This window comes from Trachypithecus francoisi, unplaced genomic scaffold (genome assembly GCF_009764315.1).
Source record: "Trachypithecus francoisi isolate TF-2019V2 unplaced genomic scaffold, Tfra_2.0 Lachesis_group20, whole genome shotgun sequence".
Classification (NCBI taxonomy): domain Eukaryota; kingdom Metazoa; phylum Chordata; class Mammalia; order Primates; family Cercopithecidae; genus Trachypithecus; species Trachypithecus francoisi.
This window is the reverse complement of record NW_022681466.1, coordinates 7,542,946-7,569,168: the sequence shown is the minus strand read 5'-3', so window position 1 is coordinate 7,569,168 and position 26,223 is coordinate 7,542,946. Positions and strand designations below refer to the sequence as shown.

Genomic DNA, 26,223 nt, shown 5'->3' with positions numbered 1-26,223 from the left:
TGCGTCTGGCTAATTTTTTGTGTTTTTAGTAGATAAGGGGTTTCACCATGCTGGCCAGGCTGATCTTGAGCTGCTGGCCTCAACCAACCCGCCCACCTCAGCCTCCCAAAGTGCTGGGATTACAGGCGTGAGCCACTGCTCCCAGCCTGTACTTTGCTATTTTAATTATAAATTGTCTAAAATGATTTCCTGTCTTTGGAAGCATATTTTTGGTATTTTGGATTTTTTGTTTTTACTTAAGTAAAAAATTAATATAATATAAATTACATAAATACATAATTTATAATTAAGTAAATGAAAAAATAATTGAATAAATGAATGATAAAAGACAGCTCTTCCTTACAATAGAATCCCAGCTAATAAATGTAGAAAGCTGTAATTATTCTATATCCATAAATGTTTTTTAATGTAGAAGAAATGATAGAAATTAGCCAGCTGTGATGACTTGCTTGTAGTCCCAGCTACTCGGGAAGCTGAGGCAGGAGGATCACTTGAGCCTAGTAGTTCAAGGCTGTAGTGCACTATATGGTCACAGTGAATAGCCACTGCACTCCAGCCTGGAAACATACCAAGACCCTACCTCTAAAAAACAAAACAAAACAAAAAAATGTGTGTGAATTTATTTTGGTACATAATTAAATATCATTAGCTGCAGAAGACCAGTATTTTTTCTTTCAGTGTGGTCTCTAACCTACCTGTGTAAGAATTGGTTGGAATGTTTATTAAAATACAGATTCCTAGTTCCTACCCCAAACTAGCTGAATCAAAATTCTAGTGACAGGGCCCTGGGATCTGCAGTTTTTTAAAAATACTCCCATGTGAGGCCGGGCGTGGTGGCTCACACCTGGAATCCCAGCACTTTGGGAGGCCGAGGCAGGCGGATAACCTGAGGTCAGGAGTTTGAGACCAGTCTCACAAACAGGAGAAACCCTGTCTCTACTAAAAATACAAGAAAATTAGTTGGGCATGGTGGCAGGCGCATGTAATCCCAGCTACTCAGGAAGCAAGGGTGAGAGGGGGGAATCGCTTGAACCTGGGAGGTGGAGGTTGCAGTGAGCCAAGATCGCACCATTGCACTCCAGCCAGGGCAACAAGAGCAAAACTCCATCTCAAAAAAAAAAAAAAAGTACTCCCATGTGATTCTTGGCCCCTCTCAAGTTTGAGAATCACTGAGTTAGAAGTTAACTGGCTAAGTAGTGGACAGAGAATCAGATGCAAACTGTTACTGCCTACCTACATGGTCATTAACAAACTTTACATACTTTCTTAGTGCCTCATCTTGAAATCTTTCATTATTTCTAGAGTTGCCCAAACCGTTAATTATTTTAATAAACCTGACCTATCTCCCAAGGAAGTGTTGGTTAGGTGGACTAAAAACTATTATTTGAATAATTTATGTTAATTGAAGAAAAGCCAGAATATTATGATTAATATGAAGTAGTCAGAAAAAGAAAATGCACACACAAAATAACCAACAGAAGCAGGCCAGGTGCGGTGGCTCACGCCACGGCACTTTGGGAGGCTTGAGACCAGCCTAGACAACATACTGACATCTCGTCTCCACTAAAAATTAAAAAAATTAGGCCAGGCACGGTGGCTCATGCCTGTAATCCCAGCACTTTGGAAGGCCGAGGCAGGTGGATCACGATGTCGGGAGTTCGAGACCAGCCTGGCCAACATGGTGAAACTCCATCTCTACTAAAAATACAAGTTAGCTGTGCGTGGTGGCACACGCCTGTAATCCCAGCTACTTGGGAGGCTGCGGCAGGAGAATCGCTTGAGCCCAGGGACGGGGAGGTTGCAGTGAGCTAGGATCACGCCACTGCACTGCTACCTGGGCGACAAGAGTGAAATGCCATCTCAAAAAATTAAAATAAAAATAAATAAAAAATAAAAAATAAAAGTAACCAACAGAAGTATACAGTATCAATACTTTCTTTACCTGAGAATTGATGGGGATAATATAGTTTTCACTTATTTATGGCATATATATATAAAACGAGGCCTGAATCTAATAGCAAATGAAAACAAAGTATATACTTTAAAAAGAAGATTTATATTGAAGTTAACTTTATTTTTATGGATGGGATGAATGGATTATTGTGTTCCCAGACTACTGGGAATTGCCTAATAATTTACACACACAATAAGATGTCCTTTCACATGTACTGTGACCATTTTTTTTACAGCAAACATAGTACAACCATAGGGGTAGTGTAATATTTGAAATCAGAATGGTAAAAAACAAATCTAGGACCTGTGGTTGATACACACACAGACTAAATGTGTGTGCCCGTGTGTGTGTGAATGCGTGTGCACCCTTCTGCCTGCATTTGGGCCTGGTCTGGCAGTTTCATCTGTCGTCACCAGGTGGCACTTTGCCGATGTGATGTGCACATGAAAGGAAACTGATGAGCACCAGGGTAAAAAGCCAAAGAGGAGCTGCTCACATACACACAGAGCCTTCGTCAGCAAACGCCTGAGGTCCACCAAAAGAGGTCTTCTGACCGAGCCAAACTCTACTTCCATTCTGGGCTTGAGATGTTTGGGATTTAAGTTATTATCAGATTCAGGCTTACTTCAGTACAGACACAGCAGCCCAGTCCCAGGAGGATGTTGTATCCAAGCATGCAGGGCACCAGATGCAAGCCTGACACCCCTTTACAGATGGAACTAAGAGAGGTTTGCTTGACTCTTCACTGTGTCCCCTGGGCCTAGTTCAGTATTCAGGACATAGTGGGAGTGCTGTATGAATGGGTAAATGTCTTTGTTTTTTGAAAATTATTTATTTATTCTTTTTTTTTTTTTTTTTTTTTAGACAGACTCTCACTGCAATCTCAGCTCACTGCAACCTCTGCCTCCTGGGTTCAAGCGATTCTTCTGCCTCAGCCTCTTGAGTAACTGGGAGTACAGGCATGCGCCACCACACCCAACTGATTTTTGTATTTTTAGTAGAGACGAGGTTTCACCGTGTTGGCCAGCCTGGTCTCGAACTCCAGACCTCAAGTGATCGGCCTGCCTCGGCCTCCCAAAGTGCTGGGATTACAGGTGTGAGCCACCGCGCCCGACCATTTTTTGAAAATCATTTAGTGGAGAAGTCGCCATATTTTAGAACTATCTGGCAGTAACACATCTTTGAGCATCTTGGGTGGAAGGTAAACACTGACTGACATGTCCCTTGCAGCTGTGGCTGCTGGCAGTGTTCTCTGCCATCACCCTGCCCTCAGTGTACATTTGTATCTTCTGCAGGTGCTGTTAGATCTTACAGACAAAGATTTTGTCATACTGTGCTCCAAGAAACCTCTTCTAAGAAGACCTTAGATACTCCTGTTAAAGATGGAAAGGAGTGTGGTGTGTGGTGTACTTTTGTACATATTGCCACCTAAGCATAGGGCACAATTGGAGATTTTTGGCTAGCTTCCAGAACCTTCATAGAATTCAGTACTATTTGCCGTGATAGTATAACTTTCGGACTCCCCAAACTCTGCTCAGGTCCCTAGAACACTCCTAGGATTAGAAGAGCCTGCAGACTTGCCCTGCAGTAGCTGAAGCAATACAGTAGAGTATGGCTTTGGGAGTCAGATGTACCTGGGTTCAAATTGCGTTTCTGCTATTCATTAGCTCTGGGACCCTGGATGATTACGTGAGTCTTTTGAGTCTCAGTTTCTTTATCTGTAGAATGTCAGTTTCTTTAACAGACATTCTTCATTTTTTAGTCAGCTACTGTATTTCTTCTGCATGTTAGACCGTCCTCCAGCATACACACAGAATTTACAGGCTGGTGAGAGTGGCAGGCATGTTGTTCCTGTCGAGAATATGAAACAAGAAAATACCTAAACTGGAGCTGGATGGCGGTCTTGGCCACACGATAATGCAAATGTGAATGTTACATAATGCCACTAAACTGTATACTTGAATATGGTTGAGATAGTAAATTTCATGTTATGTGTATTTTACCAAAATAAAAAAAGACCAAGGCCAGGCGCGGTGGCTCAAGCCTGTAATCCCAGCACTTTGGGAGGCCGAGATGGGCGGATCACGAGGTCAGGAGATCGAGACCATCCTGGCTAACACAGTGAAACCCCATCTCTACTAAAAACTACAAAAAACTAGCTGGGCGAGGTGGCGGGTGCCTGTGGTCCCAGCTACTCGGGAGGCTGAGGCAGGAGAATGGCATAAACCCGGGAGGCGGAGCTTGAAGTGAGCTGAGATCCAGCCACTGCACCCCAGCCTGGGCGGCAGAGCGAGATTCCGTCTCCAAAAAAAAAAAAAAAAAAAAAGACCAGGTGTGGTGGCTTACACCTCTAATCCCCACACTTTGGGAAGCTGAGGTGAGAAGATCACTTGAACTCAAGAGTTTGAGACCAGCCTGGGCAATATAGCAAAACCCCATCCCTACAAAAATTTAAAAATAAAGATAAAAAGTATGTAAAGTAAAATGGGGGACAAAAATAATCCATCTAAAGAACCTAGCAAAATGCCTGGCACATAGTACATACTCAGTTAAATATTTCCTTACATTCTCTTTTTTCATGATTTGCCAAGCTGTAATTCCTGGTTACCCAAATTTTACCCCATGAAAGGGGCTTTCTTTTGGCAGAGTTTTCTGGTTAGATGACTAGATTAGGGGGATCTGCGCCTTGCTTTTCTGTCGTAAAGATACTCACACATAATGTTTGGTCCTCAAATCCCTGAGCAGACCAAATTTCATTCTTTGTTCATGGGTCTTGATCTGAGGCCTGTTTTCATTATAAAAAGTGAAATAGGATTCTAGAAGCTGCATTAAGTTATCCTTCATAAAGCTGTTAAAGGTTTATTTACTCCAGAATGATACCTGAGAAACAGGAAGCCATTCTATAAAATCCATATTGAGCTTGAGGTAAGAGATCAGAAAGCTTCTCAGTCTCCCTCTTTCTGTGGACCTGGGGCATGTTGTGTGCAAGACAGAAAAGGAAACTCTTCCTGTTTCCAGATGTGCCAGGATGCTTACATCAGAAAGACTTTATCTGGTCTTCCTAGTCACCATGCACTCCCTTACTCAGTAGAACTAGGGCTGAGAAAATTACCCTTTGCAGACTCTAAAAAAGAAAAACAGAAACTCTGTGGATATGAACTGAGAAAACGATCGCTAATGCTGAGTACAGTGGACTCGTGTATGAGTACTTTAGAAAAATGCTTGTCCCCGAATCTGTTCTGAGCTTCATCTTTCTTGGTCCCAAGAAGGCATTAGTTTGCTTTCCTTTCATACTTACCTGTTAGCATATGAGTGAGATCTCTGGTTTTAGGTTGAAATAAGATACTTACCTTTTGTTTTTGTGTTTTTGAGACAGAGTCTCACTCTGTCGCCCAGGCTGGAGTACAGTGGCATGAGCTCAGCTCACTGCAACCTCCACCTCCTGGGTTCTAGCAATTCTTCTGCCTCAGCCTCCCAAGTAGCTGGACTATAGGCCCACGCCACCACACCTGGCTAATTTTTGTATTTTTAGTAGAGATGGGGTTTTGCTGTGTTGACCAGGCTGGTCTCAAAACTCCTGACCTCAAGTGATCTGCCAACCTTGACCTCCCAAAGTGCTGGGATTACAGGCATGAATCACCATGCTTGGCCTCTTTTTTTTTCTTTTTTGAGGCAGTCTCACTCTTTCCCCCAAGCTGGAGTGCAGTGATGCTATCATAGCTCACTGCAGCCTCAATCTTCTGGGCTCAAGTGATCCTCTTGCATCAGCCTCCTGAGTAGCTGGGACTACAGGTGTGTGCCACCATGCTGACTAAGTTCTTTATATTTTGTAGGGACAGTCTCACCATGTTGCCCAGGCTGGTCTCAAACTCCTGAGCTCAAGCGATCCTTCTGCCTCAGGCTCCCAAAGTGCTGGAATTACAAGCGTGAGCTACTGTGCCCGGCCAGGATACATCTTTTGTCTTAAATATAACTTAGTAATGGTGCATGTATTGAGGAGATAGTGTGGACAAACACATTTATTTGGTGTCTTGACTTTAGAAAGGAATGAGGCAATAAATAAATATGTGTCTTCAGATCTTTTAATAACCAGCACTTTAATCCTTGGAAATCTCATCTCTAGATTAAGAAGCTGCTGCCAGAGCATCTTGGGAAAAGATAAAGGTAGAACATGTTCAAACCTCAACTCTGCTCCCTTTAAGACTTGTTAGTTACTGGGAAAAAAAAAAAAGAAAAATAACCTCTGCTCCCTAAAATTTGGGGGACTTTAGAGAATTTATTCAACCTCTTTGCAACCTCTATTTTCTTATCTGCAAAAATGGGAACAACCATGCCTATTTCACAGGATTCCTCCAAAGATTAAATAAGATAATATAAATAAAGAGCTCAGCACAGTGCCTGGCACATAGTATTATGGGATCTTTGGGGTGTCACTTTTCTGGCTGGAAACCTGTGGCCAGTGGTGCCTTGCACAGGTTCGGCTCAGGCACACTGGACTTTTTCCACCCACTTGGCCTGACAGACTGCACTCAGCTCACACTACCAGCCTATATCCCACGCCTCCAAGGGAGACTGCAAATCAGGCATGGAGCAGCAAGGGGTGTGTGAGCAAGAGTAGGGTCCGGCCACTATGCAGTCAGACATGCCAGCTGCTGCTGTGGGGCTGGCAGCCCCAGGTGCCAGCATGGGTGCCAGCTGTCTGCGAGGCTATGGCTGGACCAGGTGTACTGCAGGCAGCTCTCCTGGTTGGCACCAGGGAATGTGGTGGCACCTGGAATCTTGGAGATGCCAGGAACCACAGGGCCATAAAGAGGAAGTCACAGCCCTGGCTTAGGCAGCTTCCAGGTCTGGGGTTCCCGAAGGGCCACAGCTCTTCTTTCCTCTTTGCCCACAACATGACAAGCAAGGAGCATGTTTCAGTTCTGTTTGTGTTACAGCAATTTTAGTCTCACCATTCCATGGGTCCAAAATTCTCATCCTGCAACCAGGAAGAATGAGATACACAGACAAATGTAGGGTGAGCAAGATGAAGAGGAGCCTTATTGAGCCATAGAACAGCTCATACCCGCAGTGGGTAGGTCCTTTCCACAACCAGGGTGTCCTGACAAGTGTCCTAGCATAGAGACCCTGGAGTGGGAAGCTCTTTTCTGCAGGAAGGTCATCCTGTCTTCTCTGCAGCTCTCAGCAGAAAGGAGGCCCTGGAGTGCATAGCTCCTCTCTGCAGCTGGTCTTATGGACATCTCTGAAGCTGTCAGCAGAGAGGGGGTACTGGAATAGGTTGCTCCTCTCTGCAGCTGATGGTCCCAACCTCTGCCCTGTTCTGGCTGAGCCTGGGGCTGTTATGGGCCTCAGAGGGGAGGAAGTACAAGTAGACTGGTCCCTGGGCAGCCATCGGCAGGCCTAGAAAAGGCACCACAAGTTCCCACTCTGGTGGGCAGGACTGGCAGCCGGGGCCCCAGCCTTCACGCCCTCCCTGAAGGCCAGCACCAGGCTGCCCTCAGCACCCCCACCTTCCCCATGCTCATCAGTGCCCAAAGTCTGGAAGGGGCCGAGGCAGCAGGAGGCTGGGGCTGGCTTGTCAGCGCTGCCCCAAGCATGGGCACTCCCTGCCTGACTGTGACAGCACCTGGGCTTGGCCCCACATTGCTCTAAGATCAGAGCCAGCACCAACAGCAGACAGAAGCCAGGCGGCAGGAGCAGGCACTTCTGAGCCTGCTGGGACGGGGGGCGGGGGGGTGCTTTTCCGTGTCTCCAAGAGCTTATGGAGGCCCAGGTCCACAGCCCTGACTTGGATGGCTGCGGCCCCAGGCGGGGCTGCTGCCTGTTCCCGGCTTCCACCAGCTCTATGGAGCATGCAACCTCTACAGCACCCCCTTGCAGCCTAGGGCAGGGGCTCCAAGTCCTCACTGGGCCTGGGCCGGTGTCCAGGGCAGGGTGACATCGCCATGAGCTCTGCCTGTTGCCCAGGTGCTTCAGGGATAGCCAGGGACAGAGTGGATCCTGGTCCTGGGCCTCAGCTGGGTCATCTGGCCAGGAGTGTCAGACTCAGTAGTCACCCCAGTGTGGGGCAGACCTGGGGACGCATCCCCAGACCGGCTGCACAGAGCCTCCTCCTGAGGCACAGGAACCTGGCACCCTCGGCAGAGTGGGCACAATGGCTGCACCAGTGGCCAGGTACCCGAAGCAGAAGCTGTTCCCACTTCCTGTCCAGGGCCCCTGAAGCACAGCCCCAGCTCTGTGCCCAGGCCTGACCTTGGCGCTCCATGTGCAAGTGGGGCACTGCCCAAGGCCCAGCCCCTTCTTGGGGCTCCTCTCTGCCCTATCGCGCTGCTCTTCTGCCACACTGCTCCTCTGCTGGCAGGCAACCCGGCCAGCCCCATGGGGTGGCCTCCAGGGTGGCAAGCTGTGGAGGGGCTGTTGGTCTGCTCCCTGCAACCTCCCTGCAGCGGCCATTGTGATGGCAGTGGCTGCTCCCGACGGCCCACCACTGTCATCAATAGTAAGCACTCAATAAATGGTAATTTTTGAAAGGAAGATAACTAAGAAATTTAGAGAGTAATGGTAGGCAAAATCGATTTACAGAAGAATGGGAGACAACTCTAAGAGCAGAAAAATATTTTCTTCAATTTGCCTCTGATCCTGCTGTCCCCTCTATCTTCTCTGTCATCTCTGAATTTGCAGATTTCATTTATCCTTTAAGATCCCAGATCAACTACCAACCTCCTCCATGAAGCCTTCAGATGACCTCAGCCAGAAATGATCACTTCCTTTATTTTTGCCTTTTGTGGCAAAAAATACTGATATGTTGAATCTCTTTAATATTACAATTACTATGTCGGCTGCCTTATAATGCACCTTCCTGAAAGAGCAGGGCCTTATCTTCTTGGTTTTCAGTCTCTCCTTATTCCTAGCATGGAGTGTTGCATGTAGACTCTGATTGCATGAATGAAAGGCCAGCAAGGCACAAACTTTGGTAGGTAGCAGCCCACGAACAAGGTTCTCCTGAACAGATTTGCCGTTGTTGTCTTGTGCGTGTATGTGTGTGTATAGGGAGAGCCTAAAGTGTAGGGGTGGATTTATTAACATTTGAACTCATTGATACCTTTCCTTAAGAGCCAGATAGCTTATGTTTCATTGCCACAGTTATCAAATATAATATTAAAAATGGAGGATGAAGAGTGCCAGGATTTTTTTTCTTTCTTTTTATTTTTCTCTCTTTTGCGGCAGGGGGTGGCTATGGAGGAGAAAGAGTAAAGAATAAGGGAAAAGATGCATCTTTTATTTGAAATGCAGGTAGGAGTTATGGATAACGCCCAAGTACCTGTACAAATGAAAATGATTAACTTTGCTACTCCAGAAAAAAATTTTAATCCCAAAGTCATTTATTTTGGCTTTAGAATAGACTAGCGTTTGTGTCGGATTTTCCTGCCTAATTACTTTTTGCTTAAGCTTATTTAAAAATTGTTTTAAATTCCTTTAGTATGACAGCCTAGGAAAGTTGGGGGAGGAGAAACAGGCCACAGATGGGATCTGAACTAGAATTTCAGTTTTCCCATGTCAAGGCCTCCTGATGCACTGCTTGCAGGAGGGCGAAGTTGGAGTCAGCTTTGTGGAAAACAGTTTGGCAAAATAATTTTTAAAGTCTTAAAAATATGCTTACTCTTTGATCCAGTAATTCCACTTCTAGGAATTTGTCCTAAGGAAATAATCAAACAAGCATGCAGAAATATAGAGACAAGGGGCCGGGCGCGGTGGCTCAAGCCTGTAATCCCAGCACTTTGGGAGGCCGAGACAGGCGGATCACGAGGTCAGGAGATCGAGACCATCCTGGCTAACATGGTGAAACCCCGTCTCTACTAAAAATACAAAAAACTAGCCGGGCGACGTGGCGGGCGCCTGTAGTCCCAGCTACTCGGGAGGCTGAGGCAGGAGAATGGCGTGAACCCGGGAGGCGGAGCTTGCAGTGAGCTGAGATCCGGCCACTGCACTCCAGCCTGGGCGACACAGCGAGACTCCGCCTCAAAAAAAAAAAAAAAAGAAATATAGAGACAAGGATATTCACCACAACATTTATAGCTGCAAAAAAAAGTAAAACCAACAACATAAAGTATTGAATCATATGGAATTGATTAAAGTATGCTGTTATCTGCACATGTTATCAAAATTATAGACTTTGAAAATGTTTGCCACATCTTTTTAGGTGAAAAAGAAACTGCAAAATAGTGTGTTCAGTTTGAAACAACACATGGATATAGAGGTGGATGGATGGATGGATAGATGGACGGATGGAGATACATATTCCGAAGTGTTAATTTTGGTATTGCTGAATAGTAAAATTAGGGATAGTTTTGTACTTTTTTGTGTTTTTCAAGTTTTCTGCTTAAACATGTATTACTTTGTAATTAGAAAAAACTATCATTTTTTAAAGAATGTATGGTTAATATATCAACGAAAAGGTAAATTACTAAATAATGCCCACAAAGTAGGTAATCTGAATGCAAATAATTTCTATTGAGTATAAGTCACATTCATACATGTGAATTATAAGCCATCATACTGCATACATAAAGTCAGATGCACCTTGACTATGGTTTAACTATATTGTTTCCCAAGTAAAATAACCATATTCAGTAAAAACCTGTGAAGGCACAATTCGATTATAACTTGGGTGTCCTGTTTTGTGATACCACACTATGGAGGCAGACTTTTCTTGAGCCAAGAGAACCACAGTTTTGCAAAGCTGCAGAGACCAGTAGGTTTTTTGGGAATTATATGTTAAAACATTTGATTGCCCAAATAACATTTTAAAAATACTGGGAACATTTGAAATCATTCTTGATCCTCAGAAGGCAATTCCCAGTGAAATTTTTGGCTGTTTCCCCTTTGTTTATCTCTTTATTATCAACAACTCAGAACTTCATATCCGAAGGTCTAAACGGGCAAATGGGGAGAAAGTGGATGGTAAATGAAGACAATCATAAACCTTTGGTGACCCCAAAATAACTCTTGGCTAATGTGTTAACTCTGCTTTATATGATTAGCTGCAGGGGAAATTTGTTCTTTACTGTTTGCAAACTTCAGCTCTGTACACATGATGGGGTTCTCTTTTATTTGCAGTCCCTAAATTCCTGGGATACCATATGGCCTCACCAAAGGAAAGGGCTTGCAGGTCTGGCTCCCTGTCGTCTGAGGTCAGATGGAAAAGCCTTTTGTGATTAACTCGGCCACAGTGTGTCCTTTGGTATTTGGAACTTCAGTGGTTTTTTATTAATTCTCCAAGTTTTGAACACTGACCCAAATAAGCTTCATATAATGGAAAAAGAAGATAAATCTAGCTCTTTGGGTCCCAAATTGAATCCCATTTTCCCACTAGCTGTAACCTTGAGCAGGTTGACTCAGTATGTCGGAATTTCAGTTTCCTCACTTAATTAGGAGAGTTGTGCCTTCCTGCCTCACCTCTTAGGGCTGTTCTTGGTGAACTGTAAAGCCCTGTAACAGCGAGGGACAGCTGTGGGTCTTTATAAACACACCACCTTCTCCTACTTTGTTTCTGACACAGTTCCCTTACGCCGCCCCACCTCCCCAAGAACCTGTGAAGACTCTGAGAAGCCTGGTCAATATCCGAAAGGACACGCTGAGGCTCGTCAAGTAAGTTCCCAGAGGCTGGGGCCAGGTCCCAGGCACCTTCCTTTGGGGAGGTTGGGGGCTGGCGGACAGGCTCCCCAAGGAACTCACACAGCAGTTCTGGCAGCCCCAGAGCCTGCTTCTCCAGGCCTCAGACAGGAGTGCAGGCACTTCTTTCTGCTGAGATCAGGCCATCCACCCCTATGTTGTTCAGCACTGGATGCAATGGACTGTTTGTGAAGAACTTTCACTTGCCTAGAAATGCTCAGTATCCTTATTTTATGGATATTTTTTAAAAGGGAAGAAGAATTATTAAGGGAAAGTGGGAATTTTTGCAGCTACTCCAACAAGCCAATGTAAAAATGGGAAATTTGAACTTAGAATGTCAAATCCTTTATCTTACCGCTATATTTTCTTTTTTTTCTTTATTCCCTATCTCATGTGTCTGTTCTCTAAGGAACTCATAGTGCCCTTGTTTGGTTGTTTAATCTTCATCATCAATGTTAATTATCGTCATTTGCCTTCTTGGTGCCATCCTCGAGACAGTGTGATTTTTAATCTGATACATTCCCACTGCCCGCCACCCCTAGGTATGTCTACCAAGGCTCTCTGATTCCTTGGTGAAAAACTTTGGTTAGAGCAAATCAAGGTCCCAGATTTTTCTGAATAGGCAAGAAAGATGACTCAGAGACCATCTCATGCTTGTATAGATCAGCCTTATTAGCATTACGATGTTTTTGTCTGATATATATATATAGATATAGATATATATACACATATATTGAGACAGAGTCTCATTTTTGTTTGTTTGTTTTTTTGAGACAGAGTCTCACTCTTGTTGCCCAGGCTGGAGTGCAATGGCACAATCTCGGCTCACCGCACCCTACGCCTCCCGGGTTCAAGCGATTCTTCTGCCTCATCCTCCTGAGTAGCTGGATTACAGGCATGCACCACCATGCCTGGTTAATTTTGTAATTTTAGTAGAGACGGTGTTTCTCCATGTTGGTCAGGCTGATCTCAAATTCCCGACCTCAGGTGATCCACCTGTCTTGGCTTCCCAAAGTGCTGGGATTAAAGGCATGAGCCACCGCCCAGAGTCTCACTTTGTCACTCAGGCTGCAGTACAGTGGCGCGATCTCAGCTCACTGCAGCCTTGACTTCCTGGGCTCAAGCAGTCCTTCCAGCCCTAAGTAACCACTAATCTATTTTCAGTCTCTCTCTCTTAATTTTTTATATTTTATTTGTCCCTGAAGTTTCTACTGGTTCCCCAGCTATGCTTCTCTCCACCCCAGGATCATCTCTGGGGAGGAGAAAGCCAAGGAGGTACCTGTCTGCTGAACAGTCCCCCCACCTGACCCAGGGGAGTTCATCCAGCAGCAGAGCAGACTAACGAGGCCTCTGGGGCCTGCCAGTTGCCAGCTACTTTGTCTACTTGGTTTCTCTCATCACATATGGCACATTCATACATTTGATGGAGACCATTCAAGGGCCTGAGCTGCTGCGAGGTCATGGCCTCTGCCGTGGCAGCCTGGCTGCAGCTCTAGAATAGGATGAAGCAGCTGTCTTGCGCTAAAAGAACCAGACTTGGAAGCAGCAGAGCAATTTGCTTCCCAGGTCCACAGATGCTTGCTTGAATGAGTGTCTGAGCTTCGGGTTTTTTTTTTTTAAATCTGTAAAATGGTGATAATCAACTTTACCTTTCATGGTGGTTGTCAAAATTAAGGTAACAGAAGGGAAAACACCTGGTGTTCAGTAAATGTTAACTTGAAGGGTGTTCTTTGTTTTGTTTTTCTGTGATTATGGGAATAAATTCTGATTCTCAGATTTCCAGGTAAAGATGGAAGATTGAACACCTACTTTTGCTTCCTCTGAAAACCCCATCAAGTAATTATAAACATGTATTTAAAAGGCATAAATCTGGCTGGGCACAATGGCTCATGCCTGTAATCCCAGCACTTTGGGAGACCAAGGCGGGCGGATCACCTGAAGTCAGGAGTCAAAGACCAGCCTGGCCAACATGGTAAAACCCCGTCTCTACTACAAATACAAAAATTAGCCAGACATGGTGGCATGCACCTGTAGTCCCAGCTGCTCCAGAGGCTGAAGCAGGAGAATTGCTTAAACCCAGGAGGCAGAGGTTGCAGTAAGCCAAGATTGTTCCACTGCACTCCACTCTGGGTGAGAGTGAGACGCCATCTAAAAAATAAAAAATAAGGCCGGGTGCAATGGCTCATGCCTGTAATCCCAGCACTTTGGGAGGCCAGGGTGGGCAGATCACAAGGTCAGGAAATCGAGAGCATCCTGGCTAACATGGTGAAACCCCGTCTCCACTAAAATTACAAAAAATTAGCCAGGCATGGTGGCAGGCGCCTGTAGTCCCAGCTACTCGGGAGGCTGAGGCAGGAGAATGGTGTGAACCCAGGAGACGGAGGTTGCAGTGAGGCGAGATTGTGCCACTGCACTCCAGCCTGGGCGACAGAGTGTGACTCCGTCTCAATAAAATAAATAAATTAATTAAATTAAATAAAAGTAAAAAAATTTTAAAAAGGCATAAATCTGTAAGTATTTGGAGAATGGGAAGACAGCAGCAGCAACAAAATTTTAGAAGCTGGAAGCACATAGTGAATATTAAATGACTTAGATCCAGGATATCAGAATCCTGAACTAGCAGAAAGAAAAGCTGAGAATCACCCAATTTATAATGTGGTATTATCCCCCAAGGGGTTCAGAAATTAGCAGTGCCAGGTCCCTCTAGAAGTTGAGGTGGGAAGCTAAAATGAAGAGGATTGGTAGAAAGTCTGCCCTCAAGGTAGGCAGATCCCCTCCCTTGTACCACACAGCCAGAACTACGTTACTACAACCTGGCCAAAGGCAGGCAGATGACTGTCCCTGGAAAGGTAAAAACAAAGAATCTCTGGACAAGAGAGACCCAGGCACAGCTAACGGCCAGTACTAAAAACAGGCTAACCAGCCTGGGCAATATGGTAAAGCCCTGTCTCTACAAGAAATACAAAAATTAACCAAGCATAGTAGTGCACACCTGTAGTCCCAGGTACTTGGGAGGCTGAGATCACCAGAGCCCAGGGAGGTCGAGGCTGCAATGAGTCACAATCACACCACTGCACTCCAGCCTGGGCAAGAGTGAGACCCTGTCTCAAAACAAAACGGGGGGTGAGTGGATCCTGGCAAACTGGGTGTTGAGCCCTCCAGCTGCCTCTCCACTCTGCCCCTAGAATGCTGGCAGCCAGGCCTTTGTCAAGAGAGAGAAAAACTGTTTTCTGGAAATTGGACCTGCCTGGATAGGAAAACCTAGGAGACTAGAGTTGGAGGTTCCTCAGCAGATCCAGATCAGCCCACAGTGAAGCCCGGGATCCCCAAGTCCTGCTGTGCACTCAGAGCTCTAATCAGCAGTTTAAATATCTTAAATACAAGCAGACAGCCACAGATTCTTAGATGTGTAAGGAATGCCTATAATAGGAAAGACAGTAGCAAAACAAACCAACATTTTAAAACAGCCTAACTAGGCCGGGTGTGGTGGCTCACACATTTAATCCCAGAACTTTGGGAAGCCAAAACAGGAGGATCGCTTAAGCCCAGGAGTTTGAGACCAGCCTGGGCAACATAGTGAGACCCCATCTCTTTATAAAATAATAATAAAGTAAAAAAAAAAATCTAATTGGAAACAAAAGCTATGCGGGAAGAAGAAAACTTCATTAATAGTCTCAAAGACATGAGAGAAGATATCTTTTTCTTTCATGGACACAATGACACAAAGTTTATGAAACCAAAAAAATTGCTTTTAGAAATTAAAACAAGGAGCATAAATGAAAATTTCAGTAGAATTATAGGAAGAAAACTTGAAATATTCTAGAAAGCAGAGCAAAAATCCAGAGAGAAGGAAAATAGAAGAAGAAAGATACAAGTAATAGAGCACCCATTTAGAAGGTCTGACATCCAACTAACGGGTTCTACAGAGAACAGAGGATATAAAAGGAAGGAAATCATGAGTGACAGAATTTAAGAAAATTTCTCAGAAGCAGAGGGTACAAGTTTCTAAATGGAAAGGACCACCAAGTGCCCACACAGTGGATGAGAAAGAGGACTGTCTATAAGCTTTCAGAAGAAGGATCAGCAGTTGGAACGACTTCAGACTTCTTGGGAACAACGCTGGGAGGTGAAAAATAAGGCAGTGAAAAGGCTTTCAGTGTCTTTTAGAAATTATTTATAATCTAGAATACTTTGCTCAGCCAAACTTTGAATGAAGTGTGAATGTTGAATAAAAGCTCTCAAAGGTTTATTTCCCAACACACCCTTTTTCAGGAAGCTGGTAGAACACATGCTCCACCGATATGAAAGAATAACCCAAGACAGAGGAAGAATTGAGGTACAGGAAACATGAGCTTCTACAGGAGGACAGAGGCAAAAGGGACCCACCAGGATGATGGAGGGGGAGAGATTCCAGGGTGGCGGCTGGGAGCCAGGTGCAGAGGGCCAAGTACAGATGGGAGCGAGTCCAAGGGACCTCCTCAATAAGATGAAATGAATAGGCCACTTGGTGCATCTGAACGTTTTGAGAGATTTAGATAGCCCCAGAGAGCTTGGGTTGGAATTTGTGATGAGTATATAGAAAACTATGCAACTGGAAAAAAAAAAAAAAAAGGGTGAGCACTAACTAAGAAAAAGTTAGGTAAGAAAAGAAAAATAATCATAGATTATATGTTTATATAATCACAGTAATACACAAATGTACTGGACTATTATAATAAAATTATGATGTAGCTATACTGTGGGGATGGGGGAGTTCCTATATGGAGCAGAATGAGTAAAGAGAAAGAAATCCTTGTTTCCATAGTAGGAAATCCATAGATAGTGCCTGAAACTGAAAAATCAAGAAGTAGTAACCCAAGTATATTTCTTAGAAACGTGGGTAAATGCCAAAGTGATCACTAAAAGGGGTGTCCTCTGAAGAGAAGGAAAGGGAAGAAGTAAGGCCTGCTATTTTTTGCCTTGAAGAAACTATTTAAACTACGTGATTAATAACTTTTATTAAAATAAAAACAAAACTGCCAAATGCACAATGGTGTAGTGGTAGCACTATGAAATATCAGAAGTAACCTGAGTGCCCAGCAATATTGGTCATGAAGCACTCTGTGATCATTCAGAATGAAGAGGTAGACCTATGCTTACGATCACTCAGAGAAGCCCACAATATATTGCTAAATTTTTTTTAAAAGGTAAATTTTAAAATATTGATATGCTACCCTGCAAATGCTGAGTCTCTGGTTTTCTAGATGTGCTGAGGAAGTGAAGAGCCCTGGAGAAGAGGCCAGCAAAGCTAAAGTCCACTACAATGTTGAGTTCACCTTTGACACAGATGCTCGGGTAGCCATCACCATCTATTACCAGGCCACGGAAGAGTTCCAGAATGGTATTGCCAGGTAAGATCAGGAGACCAGGTGAGCCACTTCCTTCCCAGATGGGTGGAGTCCATGTCTTATCCACTCAGCAAAGGTGGAAAACATTCTTTTTCTGCAGCCAGATGAGATCTGGTTCCTGAATAGATTTTCTTCTACAAGACCCTATCCTTTACCTTTTCCCTTCAAGTTGTGCCATCTTGGTATAGTGGCAAATGGTGGTATAGTCCTTCAGGTCCTTAACATGCTGTTAAAAATCTAGTAAGCTACCTTTCTTTGGATGTGTGGGTTGAATAGAAAAGTTCAACGTTGCCAAGCAAGAGCAAAGGAAATGGATTATAAAGGACCCTTTCTTCTCTTCGCTAGAGCCTGTTGATAATTGAGAACAGGCATGAGCAGAGGAAGTTGTCAGATCCATTTGTGCCAGATACTGACTTTTGCTTTGCCTCCCACTTGTATCAATAGCTACATTCCCAAAGACAACAGCCTCCAGTCAGAGACTGTGCACTACAAGCGAGGAGTGTGTCAGCAGTTCTGCCTGCCCTCCCACACTGTGGATCCCTCCGAGTGGGCCGAAGAGGAGGTGAGCTACCTTTGGGGAGGGTTTCCCACATCGACTCAGAAGGGCCTAGGGACTACTTAGGACTCCGGCCAACAGCAAAGGGGCTGCTCAGACACTTGAAGGCCGTGCTTACCTTTCAGTCTTGTGACTTCATCATGTCCTTTTAAAGCTCTGCTTATTTTGCATCAAGGATACACCTGACTTTGTAAATTTTTCCATTCCCTAGGAATGGAAATAGCCTATTAGCATTGGATACTTTGAGAAAGCCATGCTCAAAGAAAAAAAAAAAAAACCTGTAGGTTAGAAGGCCTTATTTACATCTGTGAGATTTTTAAAAAGAAACTGATGGTCCTCATCTAACAAACTTGGGTAATTAACAAGGCTTACGAGGAGCCTTGTTAATGAGGAGCAGAAATGAGATTAATGCTTGACAGTATCTCCCTTTCTGAGATTAACTGTGCCATCTAAATGTATTAAGTCCTCTTTTTTTTGTTTTGTTTTCTTTCCTTTTCTTTCCCTTCAGCTTGGCTTTGATCTGGACAGAGAAGTTTACCCTCTAGTGGTACATGCCGTGGTGGATGAAGGAGATGGTAGGGACGATTTCTGTCCTCTTTGGCTGTGCACACTGCTCTTTTGTGGCATATTCCTGGCAGCAGCTGTGGCCCCAGAACAACATGCCTTCTTTGTGGGTGTTTGTAACTGTGAGTCAGGCAGTCTCTGCATCCTCTCACATCTGTGACTCCAAGCTCCTGGGTGGATGTGAAAAGTGTGGGTTTGGCTGGGCACAGTGGCTCACACATGTAATCCCAGCAGTTTGGGAGGCCGAGGCAGGTTTGGATCACCTGAGGTCAGGAGTTCAAGACCAGCCTGGGCAACATGGTGAAACCCTTTCTCTATTAAAACTACAAAAATCAGCTGGGCATGGCAGTGTGCGCCTGTAATCTCAACTACTTGGGAGGCTGAGGCAGGAGAATGGTTTGAACCCAGGAGGTGGAGGTTGCACTGAGCTGAGATTGCACCACTGCACTCCAGCCTGGGTGACAGAGTGAGACTCAGTCTCAAAAAATGTGGGTTACCTGGGTGTGGTGGCCCATCCCTGTAATACTAGCACTTTGGGAGGCTGAGGCAGGCAGATCACCTGAGGTCAGGAGTTCGAGACCAGCCTGGCCAACGTAGTGAAACCCGATTTCTACTAAAAATACAGAAAATTAGCCAGGCATGGTGGCTCATATCTGTAATCCCAGATACTTGGGAGGCTGAGGCAGGAGAATCACTGGAACCCGGGAGGTGGAGGCCACAGTGAGCCAAGATCATGCCACCGCACTCCAGCCTGGGCAACAGAGCCAGACTTTGTCTCAAAAAAAAAAAGTGAGGGTTATATAACATGCCCCTTCTAGGGACAGACTGGCACATTTGGGTTGCCAGATTGCAGGGAATTGGGGAAGGTCATGGGCATCAAGGTGTGTTGTTTGGGCTTCTTCACTCACATGCCTTTGTTTCTTTCAGAGTATTTTGGCCATTGCCATATACTGCTGGGTACTTTTGAGAAGGTGAGTGACTTTAGAGGGCCTCGCTTTATTCCCTTTAGCCCTTTCTTTCATGTGAGACACATGTAACCCCTGTTTGCTGGGTCCCTGAGCTCAGTGGGTCTGGCTTTAGAGGCTATGATGGTGACAGAACATCGCTTTGGGGGCTATGCTTGGGTGTAGGTCTAGCCCTGCCGTCACCTTGCTACAGGACCTTCAAATCCTTAGGCCTCAGTCTCCTTAAAATGAAACGGTTAGACTGAGTCAGACACGGTAGCTCACACCTGTAATCCTAGCACTTTGGGAGGCCAAGGTGGGTGGATCACTTGAGGCCAGGAGTTCGAGGCTAGCCTGGGAAACATGGCAAAACCCCACCTCTGTTAAAAATATAAAAATTAGCCAGGCGTGGTGGCGGGCACCTGTAATCCCAGCTACTCAGGAGGCTGAGGCAGGAGAATTGCTTGAACCTGGGAGGCGGAGGTTGCAGTGAGCTGAGATGGCGCCACTGCACTCCAGCCTGGGCGATAAAGTGAGGCTGTGTCTCAAAAAAAAGAGAAAAAAAGAAAGAAAGGGTTACACTGGATAGTTGTAAGACCTTTAAAGAATTAGGATTGTATAATTCTACTCAGAGCGTCCAGAACATGTGTACAGTAGTCCCCCCTTATCCTCAGGAGATACGTTCCAAGACCCCCAGTGGATGTCTGAAACTGCAGATCATACAGAACCCTCATATACACTATGGTTTTTCGTATACTTCATCCACACCTATGATAAAGTTTCATTCATAAATTAGACAAAGTAAGAGATTAAGAATAATAGTAAACTAAAACAATTATAACTATAAGGTAATAAAAGTCTGGGGCCGGGCGCGGTGGCTCAAGCCTGTAATCCCAGCACTTTGGAGGCCGAGACGGGCGGATCACGAGGTCAGGAGATCGAGACCATCCTGGCTAACATGGTGAAACCTCGTCTCTACTAAAAATACAAAAACTAGCCGGGCGAGGTAGCGGGCGCCTGTAGTCCCAGCTACTCGGGAGGCTGAGGCAGGAGAATGGCGTAAATCCGGGAGGCGGAGCTTGCAGTGAGCTGAGATCTGGCCACTGCACTCCAGCCCAGGCGACAGAGCGAGACTCCACCTCAAAAAAAAAAAAAAAAGTCTGAAAGTCATCTTTCTCTCTCAAAATATCTTATTGTATGTAATATTTTCAGACAGTGGTTGATGGTGGGTAACTGAAACCATGGAAAATGAAACTGCAGATAAGGGAGGGTGACTGTAACTGGGAGATGTAACAGAAGAATACCTGGAGCTTTATTACCCTCCCTTCCTTGTCATAACTTTCATATTTTCATTCCAGCACACAGATGGAACTTTCTGTGTCAAGCCCCTCAAACAGAAACAAGTAGTAAGTATTTGAAGACCACAGACTGTCAGTGTTAGGGTCCTTCCTTCCTTTTATTCTTTCCTTTCTTCTTCTCTCTCCCTCTTTTTTTTGTTTTTGTTTTTGTTTTACTTTTTGCTGTCTCTCCTTTTCTTTTTCTTCTTTTTTTTTTAATCAAAGAAGAAAAGAAAAAAAGGGAGTGCTTTTGAATGTTACAAGCTATTACAAACGACTAGGGTGGCCTGAAAGGAATGCTGATTTTTGATGTCTTCATTGTTCCAGAAGTGTTGGTGTTGAGGGAGCCTTTATCTGAGTAAAGGACTTGAGAAATGAAAGAACAAGATTTATTTCCCAACACTGGGTTTAGGGAGAACTCTTTTTATTTTATTTTATTTTTTTTTATTTTTATTTTTTTTGAGACAGAGTCTCGCTCTGTCGCCCAGGCTGGAGTGCAGTGGCCGGATCTCAGCTCACTGCAAGCTCCGCCCCCCGGGTTTACGCCATTCTCCTGCCTCAGCCTCCCGAGTAGCTGGGACTACAGGCGCCCGCCACCTCGCCCGGCTAGATTTTTGTATTTTTTAGTAGAGACGGGGTTTCACCGCGTTAGCCGGGATGGTCTCGATCTCCTGACCTCGTGATCCGCCCGTCTCGGCCTCCCAAAGTGCTGGGATTACAGGCTTGAGCCACCGCGCCCGGCCAACTCTTTTTATTTAAAATGCCAGAGTGAGAAATATTTCAAGCGAAAGGATAAGCATTAGGGTCCAATTTAGGGTAATTAGAGTCATTGGCTTAATTTATCCATTCCTTTTCTAAAATTCAAAGTTGGCCATTCTTCCTCTTGCAGAATGATCAGCACCTTGTGCATATGTCTGCTAGAAGTCCCAGCCCCTGCCATGTGCCAGCACTTTTCTTTCCACTCTTATAGAGGTAGGAGGAGACATCATTGGAAGGAGAGAGAGTGGTGCCAGTGGCATTGGCAAGGGAGGGTGGGTGAGGGGTAGGTCATCTCAAGGAGGGTGTAGAGCAGCTGGGTAGGAGGCAGGGCTGAGCTTCGTCAAGATGCAAAGAAAAGCCTCCCTGCAGATGGGTGATAGATACCTGAAATTCTATACTATCCATTCTTTTAGGTTAATTATTTGCCTCTCTTTTAATGAGGTCAGTAATAAGACTATCTTAGTATAAATTAGTTTTCCAATATAATCACTACATGAAAACAAGTGTTAAGAGCAGATGAGGAAACAGATCCTGAGTCCAGGGCACTACCTGGGCAGGCCAGGCCTTGGTGAGTTGCCTCATGGGGGAAGGCCTGGTTCTCCAGGAGGCCTGGATGGGATGGAAAGGTTCGTGTAGCTAGAGGAAAATGGTTTGTTCATTTTCCTCTTGTTAGATTGGCATTAGCAACAGACTGTCAAACTGGAGAGTGGGATATAAAATCAGAGACAGGCTATGTCTTAGAGGAAAGGATGGCTAAGAAACAGAGGTGAGGCAGAAGAGCGTGCTCCTAAAAGTAAATGGGGTAGGGCCAACTTAGGCACTGACATGGGCCAGGTGAGTGGGAGTGGGATTGGGCCTTGGTAGTTGGGGTTTTAAGAAACAGGGCTGGCTGGGCTTGGTGGCTTATCCCTCTAATCCTAGCACTTTGGGAGGCTGAGGCAGGTGGATCACTTGAGGTCAGGAGTTTGAGACCAGCCTGGCCAACATGGTAAAACCCCATCTCTACCACAAAATACAAAAATTAGCCAGGCATGGTGGTGCATGCCTGTAATCCTAGCTACACAGGAGGCTGAGACAGGAGAATCGCTTGAACCCAGGAGGCGGAGGTTGCAGTGAGCCAAGATGGTGCCACTGCACTCCAGCCTGGATGACAGAGCAAGACCCTGTCTCAAAAAAAAAAAAAAAAGAAAGAAAGAAACAGGGCCAAGCGGTGTAATTTTGCTGCATGTTGGGGATGGGGTGGCTTCATGGTGTGGGGTACACACCATTAGCCTCTCCCTCAAGATCTTGCTATCGCCCTTTGCATTCATATATTCCCTTCCCATCTTTTTCCTTGCCAATTTCTTCTTCTTTTTCTCTTTTCTATTCCTTTATTTTTATAATGTCTGAACTCAAATTGGATTACATAGCAAATGCCTATGTTTTAATGCATACCCTTCCATCCTTTTTCTAGTCTATGCCTTCTTAATTGTCCATAATGGTAAGCTGCAGTGCAAGTATTATTATTGTATTTGTGAACTTTTGTGTTCCCTATTGCATATAATGATGGGTGAATTAAATATTTTTCTTTCTCCTCCCAAATAGAAAACATGAGTAAATAAAAGCATCCTTTACTTATCTAGGCCTTTGATTTTTTTTCATTATGAATCAGTAGTCCTTGGTTACCAAAAGAGGTAAGAGGGGAGGGAGTTCCCACTCTTCTCTCGGTAGAGACAGCCTGTCCTTGAACCTTTCTATTTGCTGTTCAGGTAGACGGGGTCAGCTACCTCCTTCAGGAGATCTATGGAATTGAAAACAAGTACAACACACAAGATTGTAAGGTAAGTTTTATCCAAAATTCTGAAGGTACTCTTTCCAGGAGGCCAAGTGAGAAATTACAAGCCAGCGTCCAGGAATTTAGCATGCCAAACTCTGAAATCAGTTAGGTCTTAGAAGGGTATTTTCTTGTTCCTCATTTCAGATCATTATGCTTTTACCACTTGGGAAATGAGAAAAGTAGGCTGGTTTGGCTTTGTTCTGCCACAGAGCTCTGTCCAACTCGGTTTCCACCGGGGTCCTTTCTTTGCTCCTTTTCCTGTATCTGTGTGGTCCCCTAGGTCCCTTCAGCTGAGACTTGAGAGGCCTAGCTCCGAGCCTCATAGGAGCTCGAGTGGTTAGTCTCGTCCTCTCAATTTTAGATAAACACTTCCCAGAAGCAGTGAAGCTAAGTGTGTGGATGCACTGGGTAAACAACAAAGTCCAATGTCAATGCAGATTTTGTTCTTATTACTTATCCTAGCTCTTCAGCCACACTGCCTTGTCTGTAAAGTGTGGGACAGGAAGAGCTTTGTGACACTGGCTAAATTGCTTTCTCCTCGACCAGGCGGCTGAAGACGACGTGAGTGATAACAGTGCCGAGTGTGTGGTGTGTCTCTCGGATGTCCGGGACACGTTGATTCTGCCCTGTCGCCACCTCTGCCTCTGTAACACCTGTGCGGACACCCTGCGCTACCAGGCCAACAACTGCCCCATCTGCCGACTGCGTAAGCCCCAGAGCGGCAGGGGGACTGGTGGGTGGGAGAGAGGACAAGAGGACATTTACAAAACACGGAAGTGTGTGCTGCTGCTGGATCTGACAAACGGATGCGCGCTGGGAGGGGTCATGGTTTCTGTCTGGGCTCTTGTTCATCCTTAATCCTGCATCAGGATGTCCTGATTGCCCGTTTTCTTCTTCACAGCCTTCCGGGCACTGCTTCAGATCCGAGCCATGAGGAAAAAATTGGGCCCTTTGTCCCCAACCAGCTTTAACCCCATCATCTCATCCCAGACATCTGACTCTGAAGAGCATTCAGTAAGTTGGGCTTGGAACCACGGCCCCTCTGAAGCAAATGCCTCATTGGCTTTTTTAAACCTTTCATGCTCTTCTATGTGGCATTGCAGCAAGGAATTAGCCCTGGGCATGCTGCAGTATTTAGCAGCCCAGCTGAGAGCACGCGTTACAACCAAATTATTACTGTGGAAAATTGAGTACTGGTCATGAAAACCTCCCTTTTCCTCTTTGGGAACTTGGTGTCCAGTTAATATTTACCATTCCTAGAGCCATCTGCTTGCAGTTTCACTCCAGCGAGGTTCAACTCCAACTCCCTCAGGCAGAAACAATGGGATGATTTTGGATTTAAATACAATTTATTATCTTTATTCAAATCCTGGAAGAAAGTAACTGTTTTTCTTTATCCTGTTTTGTGGCCTCAGTGCCTGAGATAAAGTGACCTCAGTTTCCTAGTGTAAGTGCTGATATTAGAGTGAAACCTCAAAGCTTTGCAGTTAAAGAAGAGCAGATACTGTCTTTCTTTAGATTAACGCACTGCTGGGAGAGATGATTATTCAGTGAATGGTATTGGGATAATTAGTTAGCTATTCCAAGAGGAAAAATCAGTTTAGCACTTTACTCCTTACCAAATAAATTCCAGCTGGAGTAACTAATTAACTATATTAAAAGCATCAAACCAAACAAACATTACAGCAAACCAAACAAAACAAAACATTCAAAACCTAGAATAAATTGGCTGGGCACGGTGGTTCACGTCTATAATCCCAGCACTTTGGGAGGCCGAGGTGGGCGGATCACAAGGTCAGGAGATTGAGACCATCCTGGTTAACATGGTGAAACCCTGTCTCTACTAAAAAAAAAAATACAAAAAATTAGCTGGGTGTGGTGGCGAGCACCTATAGTCCCAGCTATTCGGGAGGCTGAGGCAGGAGAATGGCCTGAACCCGGGAGGCGGAGCTTGCAGTGAGCGGAAATTGCACCACTGCACTCCATCCAGCCTGGGTGATAGAGCGAGACTCCGTCTCAAACAAACAAACAAACAAACAAAAAAACCTAGAATAAATTATAGACCATTATTTAGTTGACTTTGGATTGGAAAGGATTCTCTAAGCTTGAAAGCAAGAGCCATACATTTTACTGCCTAAAAAGTTTAGCACGTCAGAGGTCTAAAAGGTGACCAAAATTAAAAGTTAGACAACAAATAGTGTTTTTTTTAAAAAGTATTTACAATGTATGTATCAGAGGAAAAGCTAATGTCTTTGCCATAGTTCATATCGAATAATACAGTAGATTAATGGGCAAAGGGCATAAACAAAGCATACTCAACATAGAGTGTTTTTAAAAGTTCAACCACATTAAAAATCAGTGATATGCGAATATGAGAATACCGTTTTCCAACTTTCAAATTTTAAAAACTTTTTTTTTTAGTGATTCTCCCTGCTTTCGGGGAAGCAGTCAGAATAGGTCTTCTGTATTACTTATAGGAGTGTAACTAGAAAAGGCACTGAAAGAAACAAAACAGCAGAAAACAGCAGTATATATCAAGAGCCTTAAAAAATTTATACCTCATCATCTAAGAGCTAATAATTTAATAACAAGAAGATAATTTGAAAAAAAGGCATTCAAGGATGTTCATCAAAACTTGTTTCCAATAGGATGTGCTGGACACAACTAGATACACAGCACTAGGAGAATAGTTAGAAAGCTTAGGGGATCTATAAGAAGGGGGGACATATATGAAGAGGCTTCAGAAACGAAGGAAAATATTTATGTTCTGGCCAGGCATGGTGGCTCACATCTGTAATCCTAGCATTTTGGGAGGCCAAGGCAGGAGGATCAGTTGAGACCAGGAGTTCAAGACTAGCCTGGGCAACATAATGAGATCCCATCTCTATTTTTTAAAAAAGAGGAAAGTATAATAAAATAAGCCGAATATAAAATTGTTATTTACAGATTGATCAAAACTGTGTAAATAGTACACAGAAAAAAATGGGAAGAAGAGACACCAGAATGCTAACAAAAGTAACTTTGGTGATTTGATTACTGGTGATTTTTTTTCCTAATTTTTTTTTCTAATAATGTGTTTTCCAAATTTCCTATAATTAAAATGTTTCCATTATAATCAGAAAAAAAAAAATAGAGATTATTAAGAAAAAGCTTACCAATAAGCAGGATCTACAATGTGTCGTTCTTTGATATTTTATCTCTGCCTCTAGTACAGTTGTTCTTACCAGACCCCCC

General features: G+C 44.5%; 1 protein-coding gene across 15 annotated transcripts in view; it reads left to right on the top strand.

Moving 5' to 3' along the window:
* RNF157 (ring finger protein 157) overlaps positions 1-26,223 on the top strand; it is an 87,606-nt gene that overhangs the window by 46,793 nt on the left and 14,590 nt on the right. For 14 of the 15 annotated variants that reach the window (XR_004430459.1, XR_004430462.1, XR_004430457.1 and 11 more), the window contains 9 exons: positions 11,514-11,602; positions 16,870-17,016; positions 17,458-17,575; positions 18,078-18,144; positions 19,061-19,104; positions 20,436-20,483; positions 22,922-22,993; positions 23,536-23,695; positions 23,891-24,003. Coding sequence is in view for 9 of the 15 variants with exons in the window: in XM_033182267.1 (XP_033038158.1) it covers positions 11,514-11,602; positions 16,870-17,016; positions 17,458-17,575; positions 18,078-18,144; positions 19,061-19,104; positions 20,436-20,483; positions 22,922-22,993; positions 23,536-23,695; positions 23,891-24,003 (858 nt within the window). In the remaining 6 variants the exon portion in view is untranslated. Of the gene's footprint in view, positions 1-9,181; positions 9,248-11,513; positions 11,603-16,869; positions 17,017-17,457; positions 17,576-18,077; positions 18,145-19,060; positions 19,105-20,435; positions 20,484-22,921; positions 22,994-23,535; positions 23,696-23,890; positions 24,004-26,223 lie in introns of all 15 variants that reach the window. The other variant, XM_033182271.1, reaches the window with a different exon arrangement.